Consider the following 24,556-nt stretch of genomic DNA (forward strand, 5'->3'; position numbering starts at 1 on the left):
ATTTCATTAGCTTACCTGAACTAAAGGACCCAAGTTGTGAGTTGCATAACCACACCCAGGCTTCCTGATCTCTGGAGATCTTTCTCCTAAATCAATCTATTTTTTCAGTGAGTCCCTATAGTTCATTTGAATGGTTTATATTTTATTTTGGATTATCTTTTAAATTAAGTTAAACTTTCTAAAGGTATTACCAATTATGCTTTTAACTGAAACATACTAAAGATAATGTAAACAAATGCAACATGCAGCACCATGTAAGTTAAACTGGACCTCAAATAGTATTTCCTTAAACTATTACTAAATAAAAATGTCAGTATAAGCTTCCTATTTTCATAGAAAGGTCCCTGAGATAACAATGTAACAAGCATAACCTCAGTTGATAGTTCAGCCAAACCTACAAACCGACATTTTTTATAACTAAAAAAATCAGCTTTATAAAATTTCACTGAACTTTATCTAATCAAATGCACTAAAAAAAGGAAAAAATAAAGCTTTGTCTTGTTTGCTTTCAGTATTATTTGAAAAAAATCTGTTCACTCTTTGCTGGTCAAATTGTTCACTTATAACTCATGAATAATGTGCTGCTTCTTAAAGAAGCAGGAAAGAGACAAGCCTGTAGCTGTCTCTTGGCAGTCATCTTGCTTATCTCTAGACATTTGGCTTCTTCTGAGATGTCAAAGGAAGTTGGAACTTTGGTTCTGTTTATGATCTCAGGTGTTTTGTACCTCTGGGATTAACTGAATCTCTAATAGGAGAATGCGGGATTCCCTGAGTGAGCTTCACTAAGGAACCTCATGAATAATGAACTAGAAGGCTCAAAAATCTTTTCCTTTGAGATGGTGATATTTCCCTTGGGTAAACTAGTCAGAACATGTTTCATTTTTCATTGTTTGATTCTTCATTATTTCTAAAATAAGTTGTTGGTATATACCAGATCTGACATAAAGGTTGCAAAGACCTACTTATTGTGGCTGTAAAAGATACATTCTGAAGAGTATTCTAGTTCTTGTAATCCTATTATTCTCTTTTCAGTCTACTCTCCTTTGATGAATGTTTTTATTCTTGAAATACTGACAGCACAGGAAACCTAAATAGAATTGCTTCTATCAAATTCAAAATTTGTCAATTTCTATACATATACTAAATATATATTATATATATGATATATATATATATATAATATTATATATATGGATATTATTCATGTTCACTACCTTTTACTTTGACCTGAAGCAATGTTTATTGGCATACCATTTTCAACCTTTTTAAAATGTTTCACATTCTTACATCAAGAAGTGAGTTTTAGAAGAGATGTCAGTGTACAGAAATGTATAGTCAAAATTAAAAGCTGCATTATCATATAAGCAACAGCTAATCCTTCCAGTGGTGAGAAGAGGTTATGATCTTAAAAAATTAAAATTACCCAGCTTTTTCATATAATTTCTATTAGTTTATTGTTTTCATAGAGAATTTTGTCAATGCATGCAAACAAAACTTAGTATCTTTTCTTTTTACAAGAAAATGATAGAAATATACATACTGTAAGGGACACATTCATACTGCACTTCAAGGTATTTATAGGTTCCTGGACACGGGTCTGGGAATACATCAGGACCTGCCACGACCGCACACTGGGTTCTGTTATTGCACCTGAAGTGAAAAAAAGAAAAAAGAAAAAAGAAAAAGAAAGAAAGAATGTGCTTATGCAAATTTAAATCATTATTAACACCAATGCTAATTTTAGTTTGGTTCCTATCACAAATATTTAGAATTTTAGACGTACTAAGGAAATTATCTCATATACTTTAAAATAAACTAGAGGTAAATATTAATTTATTCAGTTTACTCATATTAACTAATTTAATATCTGATTGAACACAACATGACTTTGATTTAAAAGTCAAATACTGCTTAAGCACAACTCACTGGCCAAAAGAATATTGGTAGGAAAGACTCACTCTCATTATATAATCAAATAAAGAAAATATAACCACAACGTTTTATTAGACAGTTGTAAAATAAACTCACTGATTATCATGACAATCATTTTAAAGACAATAAAATATGGTGTTAAAAATGTTTAGGCAAACAAAAAATAGTAAAAAAGTTAATATTTAAATACTAAAATACATCTAAAACCTTGATTTATAGCAATGAATAATAACCATCCCAGAAGTAAAACCATTTTCAGGAATTGATTCTCTACAACCTCTTCAATACTTATTATTACTTGTAATGTTGTCAATAGCCATTCTAACAGGTGTGAGGTAGCATCTCTTTGTAGTTTTAATTTGCATTCTTTTTTTTAAGATTTTATTTATTTATCTTTAGAGGGGAAGGGAAGGAGAGAGGAAGAGAACATCAATGTATGGTTGCCTGCCATGGGTCCCCTGCCAGGAACTGGCCTGCAACCCAGGCATGTACCCTAACTGGGAATCAAATAGTGATCCCTTAGTTCACAGGTCCGTGCTCAATCCACTGAGCTATACTAGGCAGGGCTACTTTGCATTCTTTAATAGCTAGTGAAGTGGAAAAAAGGGAAACTTAATTCACTGCTGGCAAAATGTAAACTGGCATAGGCTTTATACAAAACAGTATGGGGATTCCTAAAAAATTAAGAATAGAGTTACCATATGACCTAGCAACTCCACCTTTGGGTATCTACCTCCCCCCAAACTGAAAACATGTATTTGCAAAGGTATACACACCCCAGTGTTCATTGTAGCATTATTCTTGGTGGCCAAGACACAGAAACATCCAAACTGTCCTTCAATAGACAACTGGATAAAAAATATGTGGTACATTGGAATACTACACAGAAGAAAGAAAGAAAGAAAGAAAGAAAGAAAGAAAGAAAGAAAGAAAGAAAGAAAGAAAGAAAGAACTCCTACCCTTTGTGACAGCATGATGGGAACTGGAGAGCATTATGCTAAGTGAAATAAGCCAGGAGGTGAAAGGCAAATACCCAATGATCTCACCTATAAGTGTAACCTAATCAATAAAACAAACACATGAGAAAAATAAAACCAGAGACTTGGAAATAAAGAACAAATTTACACTGACCAGAGGGGAAGCTGGAAGGAAATAATGGGGGAAAGAAAAGAAAGGGTCAAGTCAAGAAACTTGTATAAAGGACCCACAGACAAAGAAGAAATTGTTAAAGAGAGTCATTTATATGGTGATTGAAAAAGACTTCATTGTGGGTGTAAACATATGATCCAACCTGCATATGATGTATTATAGAATTATACCCTTGAAACTTACATAATTTTATTTATCAATGTCACTCCAATAAATGTAATTTAAAAGAAGAAAAAAAAGAAAAGAATTCTCATTTTCTTATGTTCAGCCAAATAATGACACTAAGTTTACAGATTATTGTCCACAAATGCCAATATCCTATAATTTAAAATAACTTGAAATCTCTAAAGAGAATAATAAAATATTACTATTGAAACCAATACAAAGTAGACATATTTTGTGGCAATAGAGCTAAACAGAATTGGGTTAACCTGATTTAATCATGGGTAAATGCACATGTAATAAAATTGATTCCTACTCTGAAAAAGGCACATATTATATATGTTTTAATATTTTATTTATTTTTAGAGAGAGTAGAAGGGATGGAGAAAGAGAGAGACAGAAATATCGATGTGTGGTTGCCTCTTAAGTACCTTGCACTGGGGGCCTGGCCTGCAAATCAAGCATGTGCCCTGACTGGGAATCAAACCTACAACCCTTTGGTCTGCAGGCTGGGACTCAATCCACTGAGCCACACTAACCAAAGCTGAAAAAGACTCACATTTTAGAGTGGCTTTGTTATGGTAAATTTTACTAAAAAACTGTCAAAATTTAATAATTTATCAATCAATAGACATTTCTGATGAAAAATAATTATTTATTTTACCCAAAATGTTGACACTGAGATTATAGAATGAGACAATCTACTTATCCTGTGTTTATGTTCTTATTTATTCATCTCAGAAATATTGTACCTCAGGACTAGATTTTTGTACTGCTTTCTTAGAGATTCTTCATTCTCTGAAAAAAAAAACAAAACTATACTCTTGATTCCTTGCTAGCATACTGTCAGAATAGGGAGCACTTAGGGTAGAACTCATTTTGATTTAAAGTAAAATGCTTTGTGATTACTTGAGACTACTACTTGTCAGGCTTAATGAGGATTTTATTTAGTCCCTAAATTAAAATTGATTCTTTATTGAACATCTTAAGCTAAAAAATATAGTCTGTGCTATCATTGAAAGATTAATAAAGGCCAATATTCCATTCTCATCAGGCAATTGTGCACTGCAACTAATCCTGAGAGTCAACATACTCTGAAGTTCTGTTGTGTGGATTTAATGTCTGCGGATGACTGTCAGACCACCAGCCATATAGTCGCAGTAATGGGCATGTGGCTGTCATCACAGGTACTGCGAACAGATAGCCTGGCACTTTGGTGTACTCAGATTTTTGAAAGAATAGCAGTACATGCAAAACACATATCAGTATGCTGTCTCAGATTAAAAGACGTGCTTTTGCAATTAAAGTAATATAATTTTAACATTATACCTTAAATATAAACTCAGAAATCTGAGGATTTCATACAATGAGCAGCTACATAAACTGTTATTCTTATGATTACTATAGAAACTTAGCTTTTATCAGGAACACATATAAAATATAAATAATTAAAAAATGAAAGAAGTATATACAATAATATGTGATGATATGTAAATAGTTCGTAAATATCATATCATTGTTGATCTCCAGTTTTTGGTCTACTGTTGTTTTACTTCATATTAATCATCTTTTTTTCTAATACTATATATCTAATAACAAAATTCATTTATAAGCTGTGTCCATTCTTGTAATGTTCAGATAGAAACATTTAATTGTAAATCTTTTATTATTTAAACAATCAATGTTTAATATCAACAAAAAAGATTACTATTCACACATATGAGTAGGGCATAAAGGTTAAAATTTATAATTATGAAAATGTTTATTTTACAGGAAGCTGTTTTGAATCAAGAAGAATTTCAAGTGATTATATTTGTATAGATTGGATTAACAAGATTGAATTAAGAATATAATATGGGCACTATACACATCGTCCATCTGCTCAATTATCTCAACACGTGCATTGACCAATGAGCATATTATTTAAGTTTTAAAAATACTAATGATTGATGTATATATCAGGAAAATGAAACGAGCAGCCATTTGTTACAAATGGGACAGTGTTGTGACATGGTGTATGGGAAGGGGCATGCAAACCAAAACATGCTGGACCAGTAACATGTTGCAGTCATTGCCATTGCTACTTGATAGGAAACAAAAATAACGACAATGACTGTAATATATTACCGGGGAAGCATGTTTTGGTTTGTATGCCCCTTCCCATACACCATGTCATCGCTACTTTAGAGAAAACCAAAATGCTTTACAACATTCTCTTCTAAACATAATTTAGACACCACCACTATTTCTATGTCAAATACTTTTTATAAGTTAAGATTCTGAAAAATGAAAAGAGAAAGCTAATCAATCTCTGGAATATTATTTATCTATAAGGTGCATTATAAATTGATTATTTAAAGACTAGCTGTATTTTTAAAACTAGATTTTAAATGTCTATCATTTTCTTTTTTCATGGTTTCAATTACTGTGAGTGAAAATCAAATGTCTTTAATATTAGAGCAAAGATTATTAATCAATTTACAGCAGCAAGAGTACCTTTACAGTTCTACCAAAATTATCAAAAGCAAACTCATTAAAAAAATATAATAAAAGTTTGAAAAGTTAAATGCTTGTATCTGATTTAAACTCATATTTTCATAATGCATTTTTAATATAAATATAATGGTTATTTCTATTATCCATGATATTAAAATTTTTTTCAACATACAATATGAGAAAAAGACTGCAATAATATAGTCAAATACATTCTAATCTACTAATAGTCAGAGAAAAAACTCTCATAATCTATAGAAGTATTAAGGCTTATCCATGATGAAAGTCTCAATATTTTTCATCAGAAAGTTCATTCAATAAAAACTTTTCTTCCCTGAAAATTGGCAGTTTATGAATGAAGTACAAGCAGGTGACACTGACAAATACCAGGTAGAATTCTCAAAGAAATCTGGAGTTTCACTTGTCATGTACATTACATGCAGGCCAGTTATTTTACTGCTTCCTGAAGTTGATATGCTTATAAAATTCATAAAAATGAAGAATATCTATAAATAACCACTTTGTTATTGTAGTTATTATCATGTTATCATTCTTAACATTGCTTCATGTTGGGAACAGGAAAAACAGTCTCAGCCCCAAGGAGCCTGCGTCCCTAGCAAACATCCTGTAAATTGATTGCCATCTGTTTAGTTTCAAAATTTTCCTATCAGTTGAGTCAGACCCCACCCTGTTCCCCGCGTTCGGGCTCTGTAAGCCAATAGCTAACCTCCACATCTACTTCTGTGCAATGCTTGCTTGCCTCTATATAAGGACTTAGCTGTAAGCACTTCGAGCGACTCTCATTTGCAGCCCCTGTGGGCACAGTGTCTCCGGACACTTTGAGAGTTCGCCCCTGCGCAGGTTAAACTTGGCCAATAAAGTAAAATCTTTGAAACCCTGAAAGTCTCCGACATTTGTTCTCGCGGTTGGTGGATGCAACACTTCATAGTGGATTAAGAACACTTCGCTCCAGATGGATTGATGAGCCTTTTGAGAGAAACATAATACAGAAGAAGGGACACACAGAAAAAGACATAATTTTTTTGAGAGTAGAAACATGAAAACACTCATATTAAGAACAAACTGTAAACCCTAGGTAATTAGCTACACACAAACTACTTTTCCTGTGATGCCCTAACTCCAAGATTTATAGAAACAATGCCCTCTACCTGTGTAACCTTTAAACTAAGAAAGCATGTTCACAAATAGTACACTACTTGTTACTTCTTTTTTGAAATGAATATCTTTATTCCCAATTTCATAGAGAAAGGAATGGATGTAGAGACATTAAATGACTTTTCAGAATCTCAGTAACCAAATAATAGCCACTAGACTCCAGAATAGCGACCTGAAAACCACAATCTTGTCTTGTGGGACCATGAGTCATGCATTGCACGGTCACTCTGGGAAACCGATGTAATTTACTGTGGGAGATTCTCAAGAGTTCTGTGATGATCTGATGAGGTAAACACCAGCTGCGAAATATCCAAGTGGCCCAGGATTCATTCAGTCATGGTGTGTTGGTTCAGGCGTTCCAAAGAGGCTCTGAATTTGAAATAACATTGCAGAACCAAGCTCTCTTAGTCAAAACTAGCACGCAGCAATTAGAAAGATCAGTCTCTGAACATAAGGTGGAAGGAGTAATAGGATGAATGAATATGTATTTATGTACATAAAGTATTCTGAAAGAAAAATAAACTAAAAAATGCCATTTTAATTCAGCCCATGTATAAAACTCCCAGTTAAGTATAGTTGCCACCTATTAAGTTTATTTAATAAATGCTATTTAATTTATTGAATGCTATTAGTAGCAATACATTGAAAGCAATATTGTTTAACTTTAAACAATAAACTAGTCATATCTTACGATGACTGCCAGGAAGTACACATAATCACAGGATTAGTAATAGGATTCAGAATCACTTGCTGCTGACTTATTCCTCATATAAAAACAAAATTAAGAGCAGTGAAGAACGAAATTAGTTAAGAATGATAATGAAAAAGTCAACGCTGGGCAAAAATGTTCCTCTATTTGCCACAACATACAATAAAAATGATATTGCTGGCTTTATGAACTATTCAGATAAGCTCTTAAGATATATAAAAATAATGAGTCTCTCTCCTGCTAAATTCAATAAGGTAATATTGGTTTTAATTTCCATTATCCAAACAAATATTAGCAGCCTATTATCTCATATTTGGTTATAACACTTATAAATGAAACATATAAAATAAATTTCTAACATAACTAAATTTTAAAACAATCTCATATAATAGACACATAAGCATGGTACTGGGGAGTTCCACAGCTCTTGTTATCAAACTTGGTACCATTAAAACAATTTAAATAAATACTGTTGTATTTATGAAATGGGAGTGTTAATTCACAGGGGTTCTCCATTAATAAAACCTCTTCAATCACCTACTCTTATTACATTCTAAAATCAATGTGTACAAATAAGCCATTCCTGGGAATGTTAAGAAACTGCTCAATTGATTCTTCAGCCATGTAAATATATAAAACTTCACTGAAAATCACTGGAATGACAAACATAATATACAAGCGCTTTGTATCTTTTTGTTAGCAAAATTAGTCATATGAATTTACATCAGCATTTATTTATCAAACAACATTTAGACAAAATCATCTGTGTTGAAAAAACACACATACTTAGTATCCCCAAGTACTCCCCAGGATCTAACGTGACAAAGCAGTGTTCCCATCATAAAAGAATAAGACCCTATGATCTAACAAGAAAATATTTTAAAGATGTCTGTTAAGGCAAAAAAGGCACCACCATCACAATATTGTAATGTTTAAAAACTGAAAATGGTTTAAGTAATCAGGGTAACTAGGAGTTTTTAATTCTCAGGAAAACATGTAGTGAAAAAAAAACATGATTTCCTACGTGAATAATAATAACAATTTCTCAATGCCAGTGAAAAGAACAACTCTCTTTTCCTGCTCAAGACAATATAGTATTTCCCTTATTTTATGCTCTCTGACACTCTGAGACCTGCTGCATTCACTGTCAACTCAGAAGCCTGAGAAGGCTAAGGCAACTATCTCACAGTGAAATATGAATGCATACATCATAAAGGGATCTAGATTTCAAATGGTAAAAAAAACTAAATGGTCAGAGAAAAAAATAAAACAATCACCATGATTTAAAAATAAATTATCTCATTTTTATATTGTAGCTGTATGCCTAGAAAGAATATTGCCACTGTTGTTACAATTTAAGTGGCAATTTAAGATGAGCAAGGTGATAAGCACTGATAATTTTTTTAAAAGATTTTATTGATTTGTTTTAGACAGAGGGGAAGGGAAGGAGAGAAACGTCAATGTGTGGTTGCCTCTTGAGTGCCCTCTACCGTGGACCTGACCTGGCCAGCAACCAAGGCATGTGCCCTGACTGGGAATCAAACCAGCAACCCTTTTGCTTCGCAGGTCTGTGCTCAATCCACTGTGCCACACCAGTCAGGGCAGACTCATAATTTTCCATCCTAAGCCATAAACTAAAACTATTGTGGGATCTTACATTGTGACAATGCATGTAATCCAAGTTATGTAATTCATATGATGATTCTTTAGAATCATCTCAGGTCTTTCATTTTCTTTTTTTTTAAATGTTATTTCACAAATATTCCTTCATATTAGAGAAATGTAGTTTAATACAACCAAGTGAAAACGTGAACAAAGTAAATATATGAGTAGTGAGTGAGTGAGTGAGGACTACAGAAACTAATTAGCGTTCTTGTGGTTTTTGAAACAAAATATCATAAACTCTGGGGCTTAAAACAATGAAAATATACTGTATTATAGGTCTGGAAGTAGAAATCCAAAACAAATCTTAATGTGATTAAAAGCAAGGTGTTGACAGAGTTGGTTCCTTATGGAGGACCTAGTGAAAATGTTTTCTTGCTTCCTCCATCTTCTAGAGGCTGCCCCCACATTCCTTGGCTTGTGACCCCACCTTTTCTAACCCTGAACGTGATGTGATACTACTTTGTCTTCTTTGACCTTCTTGCCTGCCTCTTAAAAGAACCCTGTGATTACAGTTAGGCCTCCCTCCAGAATCCAGAATAATCTGCCCATCTCAAGAACCTTAACTTCGTCACATATGTAAAGTTCCTTTAGCCACATACAATAACATCCCCAGGTTATAGGGATTTTGATGCCAATTTTTGGGTGGGAGGCATTATTCAGCCTACCAGAAGCACTTAAGTAAAAAGACGTATTGAAAACTGGGTCTCCTGAATTGGGCACCTTGCAAAAGTCTTAGAGAGTTACATGCATGTCATGGCAGCAGAGCATGGCCATGGAGTTTATTGTCTCCACAATAGACAGTTCTATTTACTGAAAGGATGTGTATTTATTAAAGGGTTGCATAGACCACCACTTACATATTTATATTGTAGTACAAGTCAATGTTCTTAGTATAATTTGGCTAAATGACATCATATGCTTTGTTTGATCACAATGCAATCTCAGTTTTATAGTTTTTAATTTACAACTTAATGAACCTTAAAGGCTTATTCCTGGAATTTCCCAAATTAATTTGATAATGTTCTGAAAATATAGAAAGATATTTAAAAATGTAATAATCTCACCAAGAAATCCAATTCCCAAATATCCCGCATGCTTTCTGTGTAATATTTCATAAAAACATTATTATGATCATCATTCAACATCCATAGAATATTCATGGAGCCCATTCCAAATATAAAATTATTAGCTATGTCAGGCTAATAATTTCTATGACTACAACTCATAGAAACATGCATCCAAGAGAAATGAAAATGTGCTTTCAAAATCAACACATTCACAAACATTGCTTGGCAAAGCATTTCAGTCTGGAGTTCTGCATCAATGATGTCTAAGCTGTAGTCTTCTAGTTGTACTTGAACGCTATGACAAAGGCTGTACAGAATAATGAAAAAGTTTTCATTTAAAAATAGCTGCAACTGCAACTGTTTTAGTTTACTACCATCTTTGTGTGGAAGCACATCAGAGCTAAACATTCCTTACTTGCATGTATGGTTAACCATGTAAATCAGAGTATGTATCTGCATTCCTTATCTGAAAGTGTAGCAGATAGAGACCCTGCTTGTTTTCTCCTAAATAAAAAAGGCGCAATACTTTATGCATACATTTTATATGTATGTATTTTTTATTTTAATTTTGAGGAAGTGAGAGGGAAGGAGAGAGAGAGAAACACTGATTTGTTAATTCCATTTATTTATGCATTTATTGGTTGCTTCTTGTATGTGCCTGGACCAGGGATCAAACCCTCAACCATGGTGATCTAACCAACTGAGCAACCTGGCCAGGGCTGTATGTAGTATTTTTTTGAAGTGAATATAACATCCAGTTTGCTGAAAGTTAGCTAGAAAGTTAATAAGACTACTTGTTTATTTATTTAAGTCACAGACAAATTTAATTCACTATACTTCCTGAGAACACTGCAAGGCAGTCTTCCCTGAGCTACAAAAAATATCTTATCTGCATGAAAGGGCTCAGAGGAAGGATGTCACACAAAGTCATTTAGGTAGTTTTTTTTTCTTGTCCATATGTGGTATTTACAGATCAAGCTGTTTATATATGAAAAAAAAAAGAAATAAAATCAAACTGTGAGAAAGAGAATTGGGGAGATAAAGGGATTTTACTAATTTTGGCTACGGAAGTAAGTTCCCATCAAAATCTATAAAGAAAACAACATGAAAACAGCCAGAGAAATGCCACTGCCTTCCTTACATTTGCTTTTTCCCCCCAATATAAAAAGATAGATTTTTATTGTACTGTTATTAAATTATGGTCGTAATTACACACGCACATTTGCTTTGAAAGTGCTAAATGGGAACAAACTACCAAATCTGTGTGTGGGTGCAGGTGCCTTGCGCCCACCTGCAGACACAAGTGAAACAATCTCCTATACATATTAGAAAAGACTTCAACAGCAAGATTATCAAGAGAAATGCATGTTTGTGCCTAACTCTGTCCTTACATTGATACATAGATTTTTGGAAGAAGTGCTGTGTTTTAATATTACAGAAAAATAACTTCAGTTGCCGGTGTGCTTTGTAAGTATAATGCAACAGACAAGGTGTTCATACAAACTACGCAAGAAAGCCTGCGTGTGCCAGTGCCTGAAGACTGATCATTCTCATGAGTCCCTCTCCTCTTAGATGCCTCTCTCACTGCTGATACTGGGGCTTGTTGCACTGGCTCTGTTAAGTGATGTCCATTCATGACCCCAGAGAGACTCATTCCCAAGCATATATTCTATCTGTTTTGATTTATGGTATCATCAGAAAGCAATAAATGGAACAGAAATTGCAAAGGTATTTCTATTTGTACCAGAAAAAATTTAGCTGCTAAACGACAGCAAATACAAATTAATGTGGCTAAAGGTAAGGACTGTATCATTTCACATATAAAAAGTTGGAATATGAGCTGATTCAAGTTGATAAATTCACCTGGTTTACAAAGTCATGGCCATGATTTAGAGTCTACGAAATTATCTTGGACTTTGTTCTATAGTCCTAAGATGACCAGTGCATTTGCAGGTGCCACATGGAGAAGATAAAACCCAGAAAATGTGAAGTGTCTGGTGTCTCCTTTTAAGAATAAGGATATTCTACATATGAGCCACTCTGTAAAACATAAAACACTTCAAAAACAAAAACATTGGTCCATATGAGCCAACAGGTATGCCTATGCCCTAAAGCAATGACATAAAGGGAATGACCTCCACATGGCTAGTTTTACCCAATGACGGTTCACCATCACAGGGCCAGAGATGCACCTAGTGGTGAAGCACCTAGCCACTTACAGGAAAGTGACCAAATGAGGTTTGTGTTAGTGAGGAAGAAGCAAGGGGTGCAGTTAGGGTATCGGTTTACAGCAGGCAAACATTGTGATATACTATTCCCTCAGGATTCCTTCTCTAGAAAAAGTAATTCATATTAAGATACTAGACAGTTTAATCATGGCTGGATAGTTCAGTCATTTAGTGTGTCTTCCTGATGTGCCAAGGTTTGGGGTTTGATCCCAGATCTGGGCACCTACAAGAAACAACCAACGAATGCATAAATTCATTGCATGAAGTGGAACAACAAATAGATGCCTCTCCCTCTAGAAATCAACAAATAAAATTTTAAAACAAAAAATTACAAAGGAATTTCCCCAAAAAAGACATTAAAACGCAATATTTGACTTTGAAAATCTACGGCACCAGCATTTTAATGTATGGAATCTGGTTAAATACATTAAAGCGCATCCCTTGTATGTGATGCTAGACACCATTGATGATGATGAAGTAACACTTTTCTTTATCAAACGGGAAAAAAATGGTCCAAACTGGAATGTAAAATAAAAAATTAAAAATAGTTATGTAGCTGTATGTATGCATTCATACAGAGAACAGCAATGAAAAATTTGCAGTAACAGTGATTATCACTGAAATGTAAGGTAATGGTAATTTTCAGTCCCTTAGTACCTTTTGTCCTTTTAAAACAAAGTGAACACTTCTTATGTCATGATCAGTCCAAAGCATATTTAAAATTTAAATAGAATAGAATAATTCTTTCCAGACTATCCATATTAATTACTTCATATTTTGAAAGCCTTTTAACTCAATTTTTTCAGTTTTTTAAATTTAATTTATTTTATTGTTGTTCAATTACAGTTCTCTGTATTTTCTCCCCCCCCCCCCCCCCCTCAAAACCCACCTCCCTTTCTTGCTTTCACCCTCCCTCTTGGTTTTGTCCACCTGGCCTCTATAGTAGTTCCTGAAAACCCTTTTCCCCACGGTCCCCTCGCCCCTGGCTATTGTTAGGTTGTTCTTAATTTCAATGAATCTGGCTATATTCTGTTTGCTTGTTTGTTTTGTTGATTATGTTCCAGTTAAAGGTGAGATCATATGGTATGTGTCCCTCACCACTGGGCTTATTTCACTTAGCATAATGCTCTCCAGTTCCATCCATGCTGTGGTGAAGGGTAGGGGATCCTGCTTTGTCCCTGCTGCATAGAATTCCATTGTGTAAATGTACCATAGTTTTCTGATCCACTCATTTGCTGATGGGCACTTAGGTTGCTTCCAGCATTTGATTATTGTAAATTGTGTTCTATGAACATTGGGGTGCATAGGTTCTTTTGGATTAGTGTTTCAGGGTTCTTAAGGGTATAATCCCAGCAGTGAAATTGCTGGGTCATAAGGCAGTTCCATTTTTAGTTTTCTGAGGAAATTCCACACTGTTTTCTACAGTGGCTTCACCAGTCTGCATTTCCAAAGTGCACTAGGGTTCCCTTTTCTCTGCATCCTCTCCAACGCTTGTTTTTTGCTTTGGTCATGATGGCCATTCTGACCGGTGTGAGGTAGATAAGTCCTTAATTTAGAATTCCAAATAAAATAAAACAAGTTCACAGGCAACGAAGTAAAGCATTCTACCATCCAAACTGCAGTTTCCCCTCTGGCTCATCAGTTTCAATGTGGAAATGACCCTGAGCAGAAGGAAGTCAGTCAGCACTCCCTATTTCCCTCCCTCCCAGCGGGTGCCGCCAGCTGAAGTTATTAATAAGTAGTGATCTTTACATCACGATGGCATTAGATTTTACTCACGAACAGCTTCGTTAACATACTCTTGATCAATATAGACAAAAATAGAAACCGTTTCTTAAGGGAGAATTGTGATGTGCAGTAAAATCATGGCCCTGTCCAAACACAAACAATATTTTCGTCTATCTAAAACCTTCCTGAAGCCTGATAATGATTAAAAAACATGATATTTTTTTTTTTGTAGTTAAATGAATGAAAACTTTGTGGATGTAGTCAGAGAAAGTAAGATTAAAATTACATATATGCCTTAATAAAAACATCTGAATCAAAAGAGTACATTCAAAGTAATAACTGTGTAAGCCAACCATTTATCCTTCTGAGTTTTACTCACTCATGTGTAAAACAACTAGAACAGGCTTCACCTCCTTACATCCAAGGTCACCTAAAGTGGGAAATGCTTATGGAGATGTAAATATTTTATAATTACAAGGTTTAATAACTTTAATAGAGGTTTCACTGAAGTTTACCTGTATAAGAATGTAAAGCTTCCTACATTTAGTATATTTACCCCAAATTATATCGCTATATCAAGGTATGAAATTTTAGATTCCATCATCTCTATAGCCTCATATCTGGCATGGGATGAAGTATTCAAAATTCATTCAACAATGTTCCCTGATTCTCCCCCCACTCGCTCCCAACATCCAATCAGCCCCATTACTGGTGTGTGCTCCTTCCCCCATCTCTAGTGTTTTCTCAACCAGCTGCTTAGTTCAGCTGTTCTCATAATTCTCAATTATTTTCCATGACCCTCATTCCCTCCAGGATAAGGACGAAACATGACATACTAGGTTCTTTAGAAGTAGCCTTTGCTCTCTGATTAACCGAAGTCTCTGGTGGGTCTAGAATGGAAAGTACAAAATATAGATACCTGAAAGTGAGTCTGGAAGCTGTAACTTTCTTCATTTGTATTTTATAGACAAGCATGATGAAATTAAGTAATTTCCCCAAGGCAGTACTCATAATGAGGACCCTGGGAAAAGAACTAAATTCTCTCTGTTCTTGGTTCAAAGTATTTCTATTTCTGTTCTCTTTGTAGTAATTTAAAAATAAAAATTAGATTATTAGGCATTATGCGACATTATTAATCCTTGTAATCTTTTGTATCATAAGACTTGCTTTTTAAACAGTGAACAATGATTCGTTCATAATGGGTGTGTGTTAAAAGTCCACTGTGTGCCCTGTGCTAGGAACACAACGATGGCAGATAGATGAGACATGGAACATGCCCTACAGAGCTTGAAAGCTAAAGGAGACAGACACATGAACAGATTATTAACATACTATGAATTTAGTGCACATGATAGATGTGTGCATGCAAAAGTAATATGAAAGTACACATAAGGATCAATGTTATAAGCTGAATTGTGTCTTTCCCAAAGATATATTTAAGTGGTAAACCTGGCACCTCAGAATGAACCTTATTTGGAACCAGTCGTGTTGCATATGTACGTAGGTAAACCGAAGTCAGACTGGAGTAGGGTGGCCCCTTAATCTAATACGAGGAGCATCCTTTGAGAAGAGGGAAATTTGAACGCAGATACAGAGATGCACGGGGAGAACAGCATATTACGACAGAGTCAGAGACTGGAGGGATGCAGCTGCCAGTTGAGGAGTACCAGGGATTTACAGCCACCCCCGGAAGCCAGGAAGCGGAAAGGAAGGACAGCATTCAGTCTCAGAGGTGGCAAATCCCTGCTGACATCTTAGCATTTCTGGCTTTCATAACTTTGAAAGAATATATTCGTTATTTTAAGCTACCTAGTCTGTGGTACTTTGTCAAGGCAGTCCTAGTAAACTAACAGAGACAACCTGAACAAGATAAGGGATATCAGGATAGGTTTCCTGGACAAGGTGACATCCGGATTGAGTGTTAAGAGATGAGTACCTCACCTTGGTGAAATTAATGAGAGAACAGAAAAGACATTTCACTAAGGAAAAAAGAGAAACAGGATTGAAACAGGTCTAGAGGCCATTTGGTGCTTTGGGAGTAGAAGGTACAGGCTAACGAGAGAGGAGGTTAGAGACTCTGATGGCGAGATTTTGCATAACATGTTAACAAATGATAATGGCTAACACATATTGATTGCTTTCTCTACGCTCTACACTGGGCAGAGTGCTTTATGGACATTATCTTGCGTAGCCTTCACAACGACCCTAATGGGGCTCTGTACGTGTCTAAATGAGAAAACCAAGGCTTTGAGCAATTCTGTGCTTTATGGAAACGTTACCTAGCTCATAATTAAATGAGCCTGGACTTGGTCTATTTGGTTAAGTGAAATCATGGAATATGTAATAAGCAAGGAGGTAATAACCTCTTATGCTTTTTATATAGGTTGATGTGCCACTTGGAGAGAAAATAAATCCGTGGAGCACAAGCTTACAGGCATAGGGATCTTATAACAGAGATGGCAAAAACATAGGTGAACCCAAGAAATATTTAAAGCGGTAAAAATGGAAAGGTCTTGACAATTATTTGGAATGTCAGGAATTACAAGAGAGGCTGACTCCAGCTTTGGAAATTGGGTAGCTAGAGGTACAAAGAAAGACGATACAAAAGGGGGTAGAAGTTGCAGTGGACCTAAAAGGAGGAACCGGTTGTGTGTAGATGTGTACACAGAAGGAGCCCTCCACGGCGCAGGCCAGCCTCCAGTGCCCTCCGACAAGCACCGCTTCTCTGCTCCTCCGGGTGCCTCCGGGCTGTGATGTGTGTGTCACCCGAGGAGACAGCCGCATCCTGCTACCAACAGACTCCTGTCTCTGGCTCTCCAATGTTTATTGTTATTCCCCCCAAAGATTAAGATACAAACCTAAACCTCAGATGTCAAAATAAATAACTTTGCCATCTTTCTTTGATTTTAATATGTAGTCTAAAACATTTAGCCACGTCCTATATGCCGTAGCACAGACGGATTTCTGTAATCAGAGTTGTGTTTTATCATCACTGTTTGTTCTTTCTCCAAAGAAAGAGATGTTTTCAGAATTAGTCAAAATACTCAAATTTCCCAGAAGAGCAAATGTAAGAAATGGCTTAGGCAATTGTTTAGCTAAAGAATTAAAAAAGACAACCTTGTTTCTTAGCTCTTACCGTTAAAAGGGAATTCTTTACACCATATTTTTAAAAATAGAGTCTCTAGAGAAAATACTATGTGAATAAAATCCCCATACTGTCAGATATCGATTTGAGTTACCAGCAGTTGGCAATATATTTTCGAACATATGCAATTACAAATAAACATTTATTTACCTAAGGTGTACATGTATATCAGAGAATCTAGCTGTGAAGGGTGATGAAGTTCGAATGTGTTGTGGAGATGACAGTCCCTGAAGGAGGGGAAGGAGGTGGCTGTTTCCTTCTGCAGTGTTCCCTGTGGTCTAATTACAGAGTGGTACTTGCATCAGCTTGAAGGAAAGCCGCTCTGGTGGCTTCTCAGCTGGAAGCAAGTTACATTAAAATGATGGAAAGTCCAGAATGGACAGGAGCAAAGGGGGAATAGCACATATGCTCCTCACTGGTGGCCGTATTTCAAGCATTTTAATCCACTTGATAAGCAAACACATTTCAGAAACAAAAAGTATCACAAGAGTAGACATTTGGCAAGTGTATGCAAACTGAAGAATGTGTTTGCTGCTTTTACAAGGGACAAAGAATACTGGGAGACTGCCACGAATATAGCATGCCCACTTAGAAAGGCAATGGGCAATTACAAAGAAAGAAAACAGCAGAGGATGGAAATTCAGTATTTGTAATGGCTAACTGAACATAAAATGCCTAAATGGACAGAAGCAGGCAGTTAACTAGCGAGCATGATGGGATATGCTGAGCGGACGGAGGGAGGAAGAGCTAGGAAAGTCACGTTTCAGCTCTCTAAGCCTTGCATTAGCTTTCTTTCCATCAGAGGAAAGAGACGCCACTCTAGGAATGTCGCACCCACAACTGCTGCACCTCAACTCCAGAAAGTCTACAAACAGTACGGCAAAAATACAACTGCACACTCGAAACCTACACAATTTTATTAACTCACACAACTCGAATAAATTCAATAGAAATTAAAAGTAATAATTTTAAAATGTTTTATTGACTCGCATTTTACCTAGGAACCAAATAATTCATTTATACAGTCATGTGTAACTGTAATTGGTTTTTAAATTTGGATTCCAAAATTAAGGAGTGTAGGTTCCAACACATATTGATGCTAACCTTCAAGGACTTCTTGAGTTCACTACATGCAGCAGTAAGCACAAATAGAATACATAGAATATATTCTATGTTAAATAGAATATATTTTTGTATGTTTCAATCAATTCATGTACGTCCATTGTTTTTCTCACTCAGCAATGGTCACATGCACATTTAACCTCATAAAGAAAAACTAATGATTCCTATTAAACTTTACAAAAATAATTTGTATTCTTAAATTACATTTGACACACTATACTGGTTTTGAGTGTGCAACCCTGTCATTAGACATTCACATAACTTACAAAGTGATCACTATGCTAAGTGCACTGTCCATATGACACCATATCATATTATTATATTATTACAATATTATTGACTACATACCCTGTGCCGTACTTTACATCCCCATGACAATTCTGTAACTACTAATTCATACTTCTTAACCACTTTTTCATTTTTACCCATTTCTCCCAGACCCCTTCCCATTCAGCAATCTTCAAAATGTTCTCTTTATCTATGAATCTGTTTCTGTTCTTGTTTATTTTGTTTTTAAGATTCTACGTAGAAATGAAATTATATGGCATTTATCCCTTATATTGATCTTTTAAAGACACTGAGATTCACAAACTTTGTGTCACTGTCTGCTGAATAATAAAAAGCATGCCTCACTAAAACCAGGAGTGTCTTTTTGGCAATAAAGTGACCGTTTCATGTTATAGTTTAACATCAGAACCATGTGATTAAGAAAGTTCATCAAAAGCCCCTGGAGGAAACCCACCTGAGGGGACTAAGCCAACCACCAGTCTCGAGTTCTACACTGACAAGGCTGCAGGTATTTTTCTTTTCTGCCAGTGAGCCAAACATATTTCAAATGCATCTAGAACATCAGCAATCCAAAGAAGATGCATGTTTTTACTCAAAAAGCTAAAGTTATAATGACATTATATTTGTTTTAATTAACTTAAATCTAAGTCAACTATAAGAGAAATCTAAATTTTACCAAAAAGTTACAGTTAGTGTAGTTTTTCCCCCCTCATAGAATATTTTTTCAATCTGTCATCGCCAAAGGCATTCTTTTTAGTTCAAAAGATCTCAAAGATTCTTGGGGGATATACTAAGTTTATGAAATTGGAACATCATTGAAAAGTCTCCCTAAAACAACTTTTTGGGTTAATTGAATGTAGTCCACGTCCATTTGCCCATTTGGCACCTGGTCAGGGGCTGGTTGAGGGGTAGCCATGCAATCCAAGAGAAGCCAGTCATATCCAAACTTGAAATTTTTGCTGAAAATTCTGAAAAGAAAAGATTCTTAGAATCTAAAACTCAGATTAAAAAAACAAGCACAGAAGCCTTGTGCTGCTGAGGCCATTATGCTGATACCTTTCAGTGCTGCCTAAACCAAAGGCCCAGAGGATTGGAGGCAGACCAATTTCTGACAGTATCACTTGAGAACCTGTATGAAGAGAGACCTAAAGTCAATTAAATCTGGGCCTTTTTAGTTAACAGAGTGATTCCTTTCTCTGTAAGTCATTTTAAGTTAAGCTTGAGCTCTTAACAATCAACAGATCTCAATATGGTTGAGTTTCTTCAGGCCTGACTTCCTCGTGTCTCCGTGCAAAACACAGATGCTGAGTGAGTCTCACTGTTTGTGATTCTCCCACTGGAGGCCCAACATCATTTACTTTTACAATGTTAATGCTAATTTTTCTTTGTTCGTGGTAAGTGTTTGGTAATGGATGAATATATTAATTAATAATTCTCTTTAAAGTTCATATATGAAAAATGCTCATACATAAAAATGAAGGGGGTTATAATTATGAAAGAAATATAAATACAGTGGGGTCAGGGAAGTATAAAAGGAAAAAATCTTAGACTAGCTTATACATTCTCTACACAAACATTTTTCTGCAAAATCATTTTTAAATATACCATAATATAGTGATATCATATATAATGTATGTATGTATGCATGTATTTCTTTGAGGTCAGCATAACTTTTCTCTAAAAGATCAGGCAGTATATATTTTAGGCCTTCTGGGACTGAAGGGCTCTTGTAGCAACTATTCAACTCTGTCACTATAGCAAGAACATCTCATACACAATAACTACATAAATAAGTTGTGCTGAAACAGACCTGATTTGGAAGGAGAGCTGTTACTTGCTGTTTGCTGTGGTAAATCTATTCAAAGAACCTTCCACTATGATTTCGGCAACAACAGCTACCTTTAACTTTCATACTGGGTAAAAAAAGATGAAAATAATTATTAAAAGCCTATGTATACTATCATTAAGTAATTTTAAAAATTCCCTAAATTAATTAGATAGGCTTTACATCCATATATGTGGTGGTATTAATATTCTTTTCAAGTTATCTATATTATGGGTCATCCCTTACCTATCCATTTGCCAAAACACAGAATATAAATTATTTTCTCTTTTACATTTTCCAGTTCTGGTGGAGGGTATTAAAGAAATTCTTTTATGATATGCTGTGCAAACTTTATCAAAAGGATTGGTTAAAAACAAATACTTAACCCAGCTACCACTTTTTTGTCTTAATAATATTTTAAAATTTATGTGAATAAAACTTATATTTTTAAAACATTACTAAAATTATCTTAAAAAGTAAAAATAATTTACTTTAAAAACATTACTAGCCCTGGCTGGTGTAGCTCAGTGGATTGAGTGTGGGTCTACGAACCAGAGGATCGCGGTTTGATTCCCACTCAGGACACATGCCTGGGTTGCAGGCCAGTTCCCAGCAGGGGACACACAAGATGCAATCATACATTGATATTTCTCTCTCTCTCTCCTTCCATTCCCCTTTAAAGATAAATAAATAAAATCTTTAAAAAAATAAAAAATAAATAAAAACATTACTAATATTTTAAACCCCTAAAAGAAATACTAATCTCTCTATGAAGAGTTTTCATTCCAAATCTCAAAAGCACTACCACATATATTTTCAAATTCGCAGCTGCTGAATAAGGCTATTGTATATTAGAATGCTCCCATGTAGCAATTAATGACACAGAAATGTTAGTAATTTAGCGCTTTTTTAACTGACTTAAGAAACAGTATATATTATACTATGTTTAGTCATATATATATTTATATATATATATATATATATATATAAAGTGACACATAGCATATATAATTATATATGCAGTGATATTTATTTTTATAATATACTTAGTTATAGTGATTTAAGAAACAGTATAAATATAAAAGATATATATATAAACATCACCCAATTTGTGCTGTTTGGAATTGCAATTATTCTTGCAATATGATCCAAACAAGTCATTTTTGCTTTGTAATGGATCACTGATGATTTGCTAAGATTTCTAAACTCTTTCTTACATGGAAAGTGCCTTCATAATCTAAAATTTTTCCTCTCAACATTTTAAAGCTACCAAATTAGTAGAAAAAATAATTCATTTTGTCCAAAAATCACAGTAATTTAGGCTGATTATATATTTAAACCTCCTTGTCCTTTCATTGATCTCAAGATGTATTTTTCTATTATTCCTTTTTATTTCTCTTAAACAGGCAATCAAAAAGATTTTCAAGCTATACCTGTCGTTAATTAGTTATTATTCATGTCCAAAATAAGCATGAATTTTGCCAACTCACTCCCACTTTATATATAAATATTAAAATCATATTAACTTTAATTATTTTCATATTTAAATTTATTTAAATCATTTTATATACTACAGATAAGGTAAAGGAAGGTAATCCTGTAGTCAGCAGGTCAGATTATCTTCTTTAATTCATAACAACTCAGATCAAATTACTGACATATAATCATTTATGGCAAAATATTCCAAAATATCAACAAAAACATAGAAAATATGTTAAGAGAAAACATTTTTTTAATTACAAAAACATGAAGGCTAGTATTTAAAGCCTATTTATATGAACAGAGTGGTAAAAGAGTTATGATTAGAATTTATGATTTAAATTTTAGCAGTATATCATCACAAAAAATATACAATTTAAAATCTTCGGTCAAGTGTTAATAATATGACTACATAATGAACCTGGTAAAATCTTTGGAAGCCTTGTAATATGCTTTCATTTAATACATTTTCCTACTGCCAATGAGTATGTATTAGCAATGATTATAATTTACTTTAAAAAAGTAACAAATATTTGAGAGAGGATCAATCAAATTTAAATTTTATTATAGTTTTTGAAATAGCATTTTATTTTATTGATTATCTTGCTTAATAAATTTTATTGTACATCATGATAACATGAGAAGATATATGATAACATTGACTATTGCTCAAGACAAAAAATAAAATCTCTTATTTCTCTTGGTAGATATAGTCGCTGCGAGTTGCTTCTCCAGTTTCACTTTTTTAGCTGTTTACAATATATATTCTTGTTACTGAGTACAATTCTCTTCTCACCAGACAATAGGTGGCAGCTCCACCTCTGACTGCCCATTTTAAAAAAGGTCACAGGGAAGCTTAGGGAAGGTTGGTTCAGTAAATCTTTGTGACCCTTCCTAGAACAAAAATCACAATTCCTTCTGAAAATATGAAGGCTCACCATAACACTGAGAGAACTGAGACGTGGACTAAGATTCATAAACATACACACAGGTGAGGGAGCAGATCAACAGCGTGTAGAGGTGTCACTGACATAGGAACTGCAAACCGCAGGTGCTTGTACTTCCCCTGCCTTTGTACCTGACAGGCTGACAAATCTTGGGATTGATATAATAATTTTCTTATCTATAAAAAAAGAACTGAACCCTCTCTCTCTAAACTTTCATTTAAACAACAAAGGCTGTAAAATGACAATAAGATAACCAATGTTTAGGACTAGTCCTGGAGAGTGTTTGTGTTTTTCTAATTGCTAAAATAAAGGATGCATCATTAAAGAGATGGGACAAAAAGTTAAACTCACTACAAAGTACACAAGTAAACTATAAATCTAGCAGAAGTAATAAAGAGGCCCCTAGAAAGTAAAGAATAACATAAAAAGGCAAAGCAAAGTTCCACCTATAAATTTACTGAGGATTGAATGCATACAGGTAAAAGAGAAACACATTCTGGGAATGAAGAGAGACCTAAAGCCTTACATTTTTATTTGGCAAAGTTGTATGATGCTATTAATAAGGATAAATTAATTATAGACCTACATCTTATTAACAGAATACTTAATAGAGGAGGAATACACAACTTGTTATAAAAACTTATGAACTTGATTTTTTAATTAATAAAAAGTGAAGGTAGATCCACTTATAACTTAAAAACAAAGAAACAGCATTATATTTCTAGCATACAATTCTGCAATTTACTTTAACTGCAAATATCTTGTTGCAGAGCAATAGATACAGCAATATTTCATTTTCTTACATGTGGTAAATATATGTAGCATTAAAGTATTACTGTTTAAAGTGATTACTTCTAAGCGGTCAGATTTGATGTTGGAGAACTTTATTTCTATAAATTAAAGAAATTAAAAGAGAGAAATTATATAGAGTAATAGAAAGAAATAACTGAAAGCACATGAAACTATTCTTTATATGTTCTTAGTACTTTTAAGGTGTAAAACTATAAAAAAACAATCACCATCCACTAGGCCCCAATTTCCTCATCAGTAAAATTGGAACACTATCTAAATGACAAGCTATAATGGGGAGTAGTTGACATGATATATATAAGGTGCTTAAGAGTTTCTGGCACACGGCAGCTACTAAAAAAATTCTAGTTTGCTCATTTTCCTCCCAAGTTCACTGGTGAAAAGCCATGGTGTTTCATATTCTACACCATTCTTTCTTCTCTAATTAGAAAATAGAAACATAACTTATTACACATTTAGCTTCACAGACTTGAAAGAATACTTAGCACAGGAAAAAACTTTTAAAAGCTAAAAACACAACACAACAAAAAACCTAAAACCAACTGTATCTGTGATGGATAAGAATGAAAATGGAGACAAATCCTTAACTAGATTAATTTACAATGTAGAAAGGAGTATGCCTAATTCCAAC

The 24,556-nt window shown here is 34.3% G+C and overlaps 1 protein-coding gene across 10 annotated transcripts in view; it reads right to left on the reverse strand.

Annotated features, from left to right (window-relative positions):
* ADGRL3 (adhesion G protein-coupled receptor L3) overlaps positions 1-24,556 on the reverse strand; it is a 761,742-nt gene that overhangs the window by 321,994 nt on the left and 415,192 nt on the right. For all 10 annotated transcript variants that reach the window (XM_037034108.1, XM_037034105.1, XM_037034109.1 and 7 more), the window contains one exon: positions 1,541-1,650. In XM_037034108.1, coding sequence (XP_036890003.1) covers positions 1,541-1,650 — 110 coding nt within the window. The remainder of the gene's footprint in view (positions 1-1,540; positions 1,651-24,556) is intronic.

This window comes from Sturnira hondurensis, unplaced genomic scaffold, assembly GCF_014824575.4.
Source record: "Sturnira hondurensis isolate 20B ecotype Veracruz unplaced genomic scaffold, ASM1482457v3 Scaffold0022017, whole genome shotgun sequence".
Lineage (NCBI taxonomy): Eukaryota > Metazoa > Chordata > Mammalia > Chiroptera > Phyllostomidae > Sturnira > Sturnira hondurensis.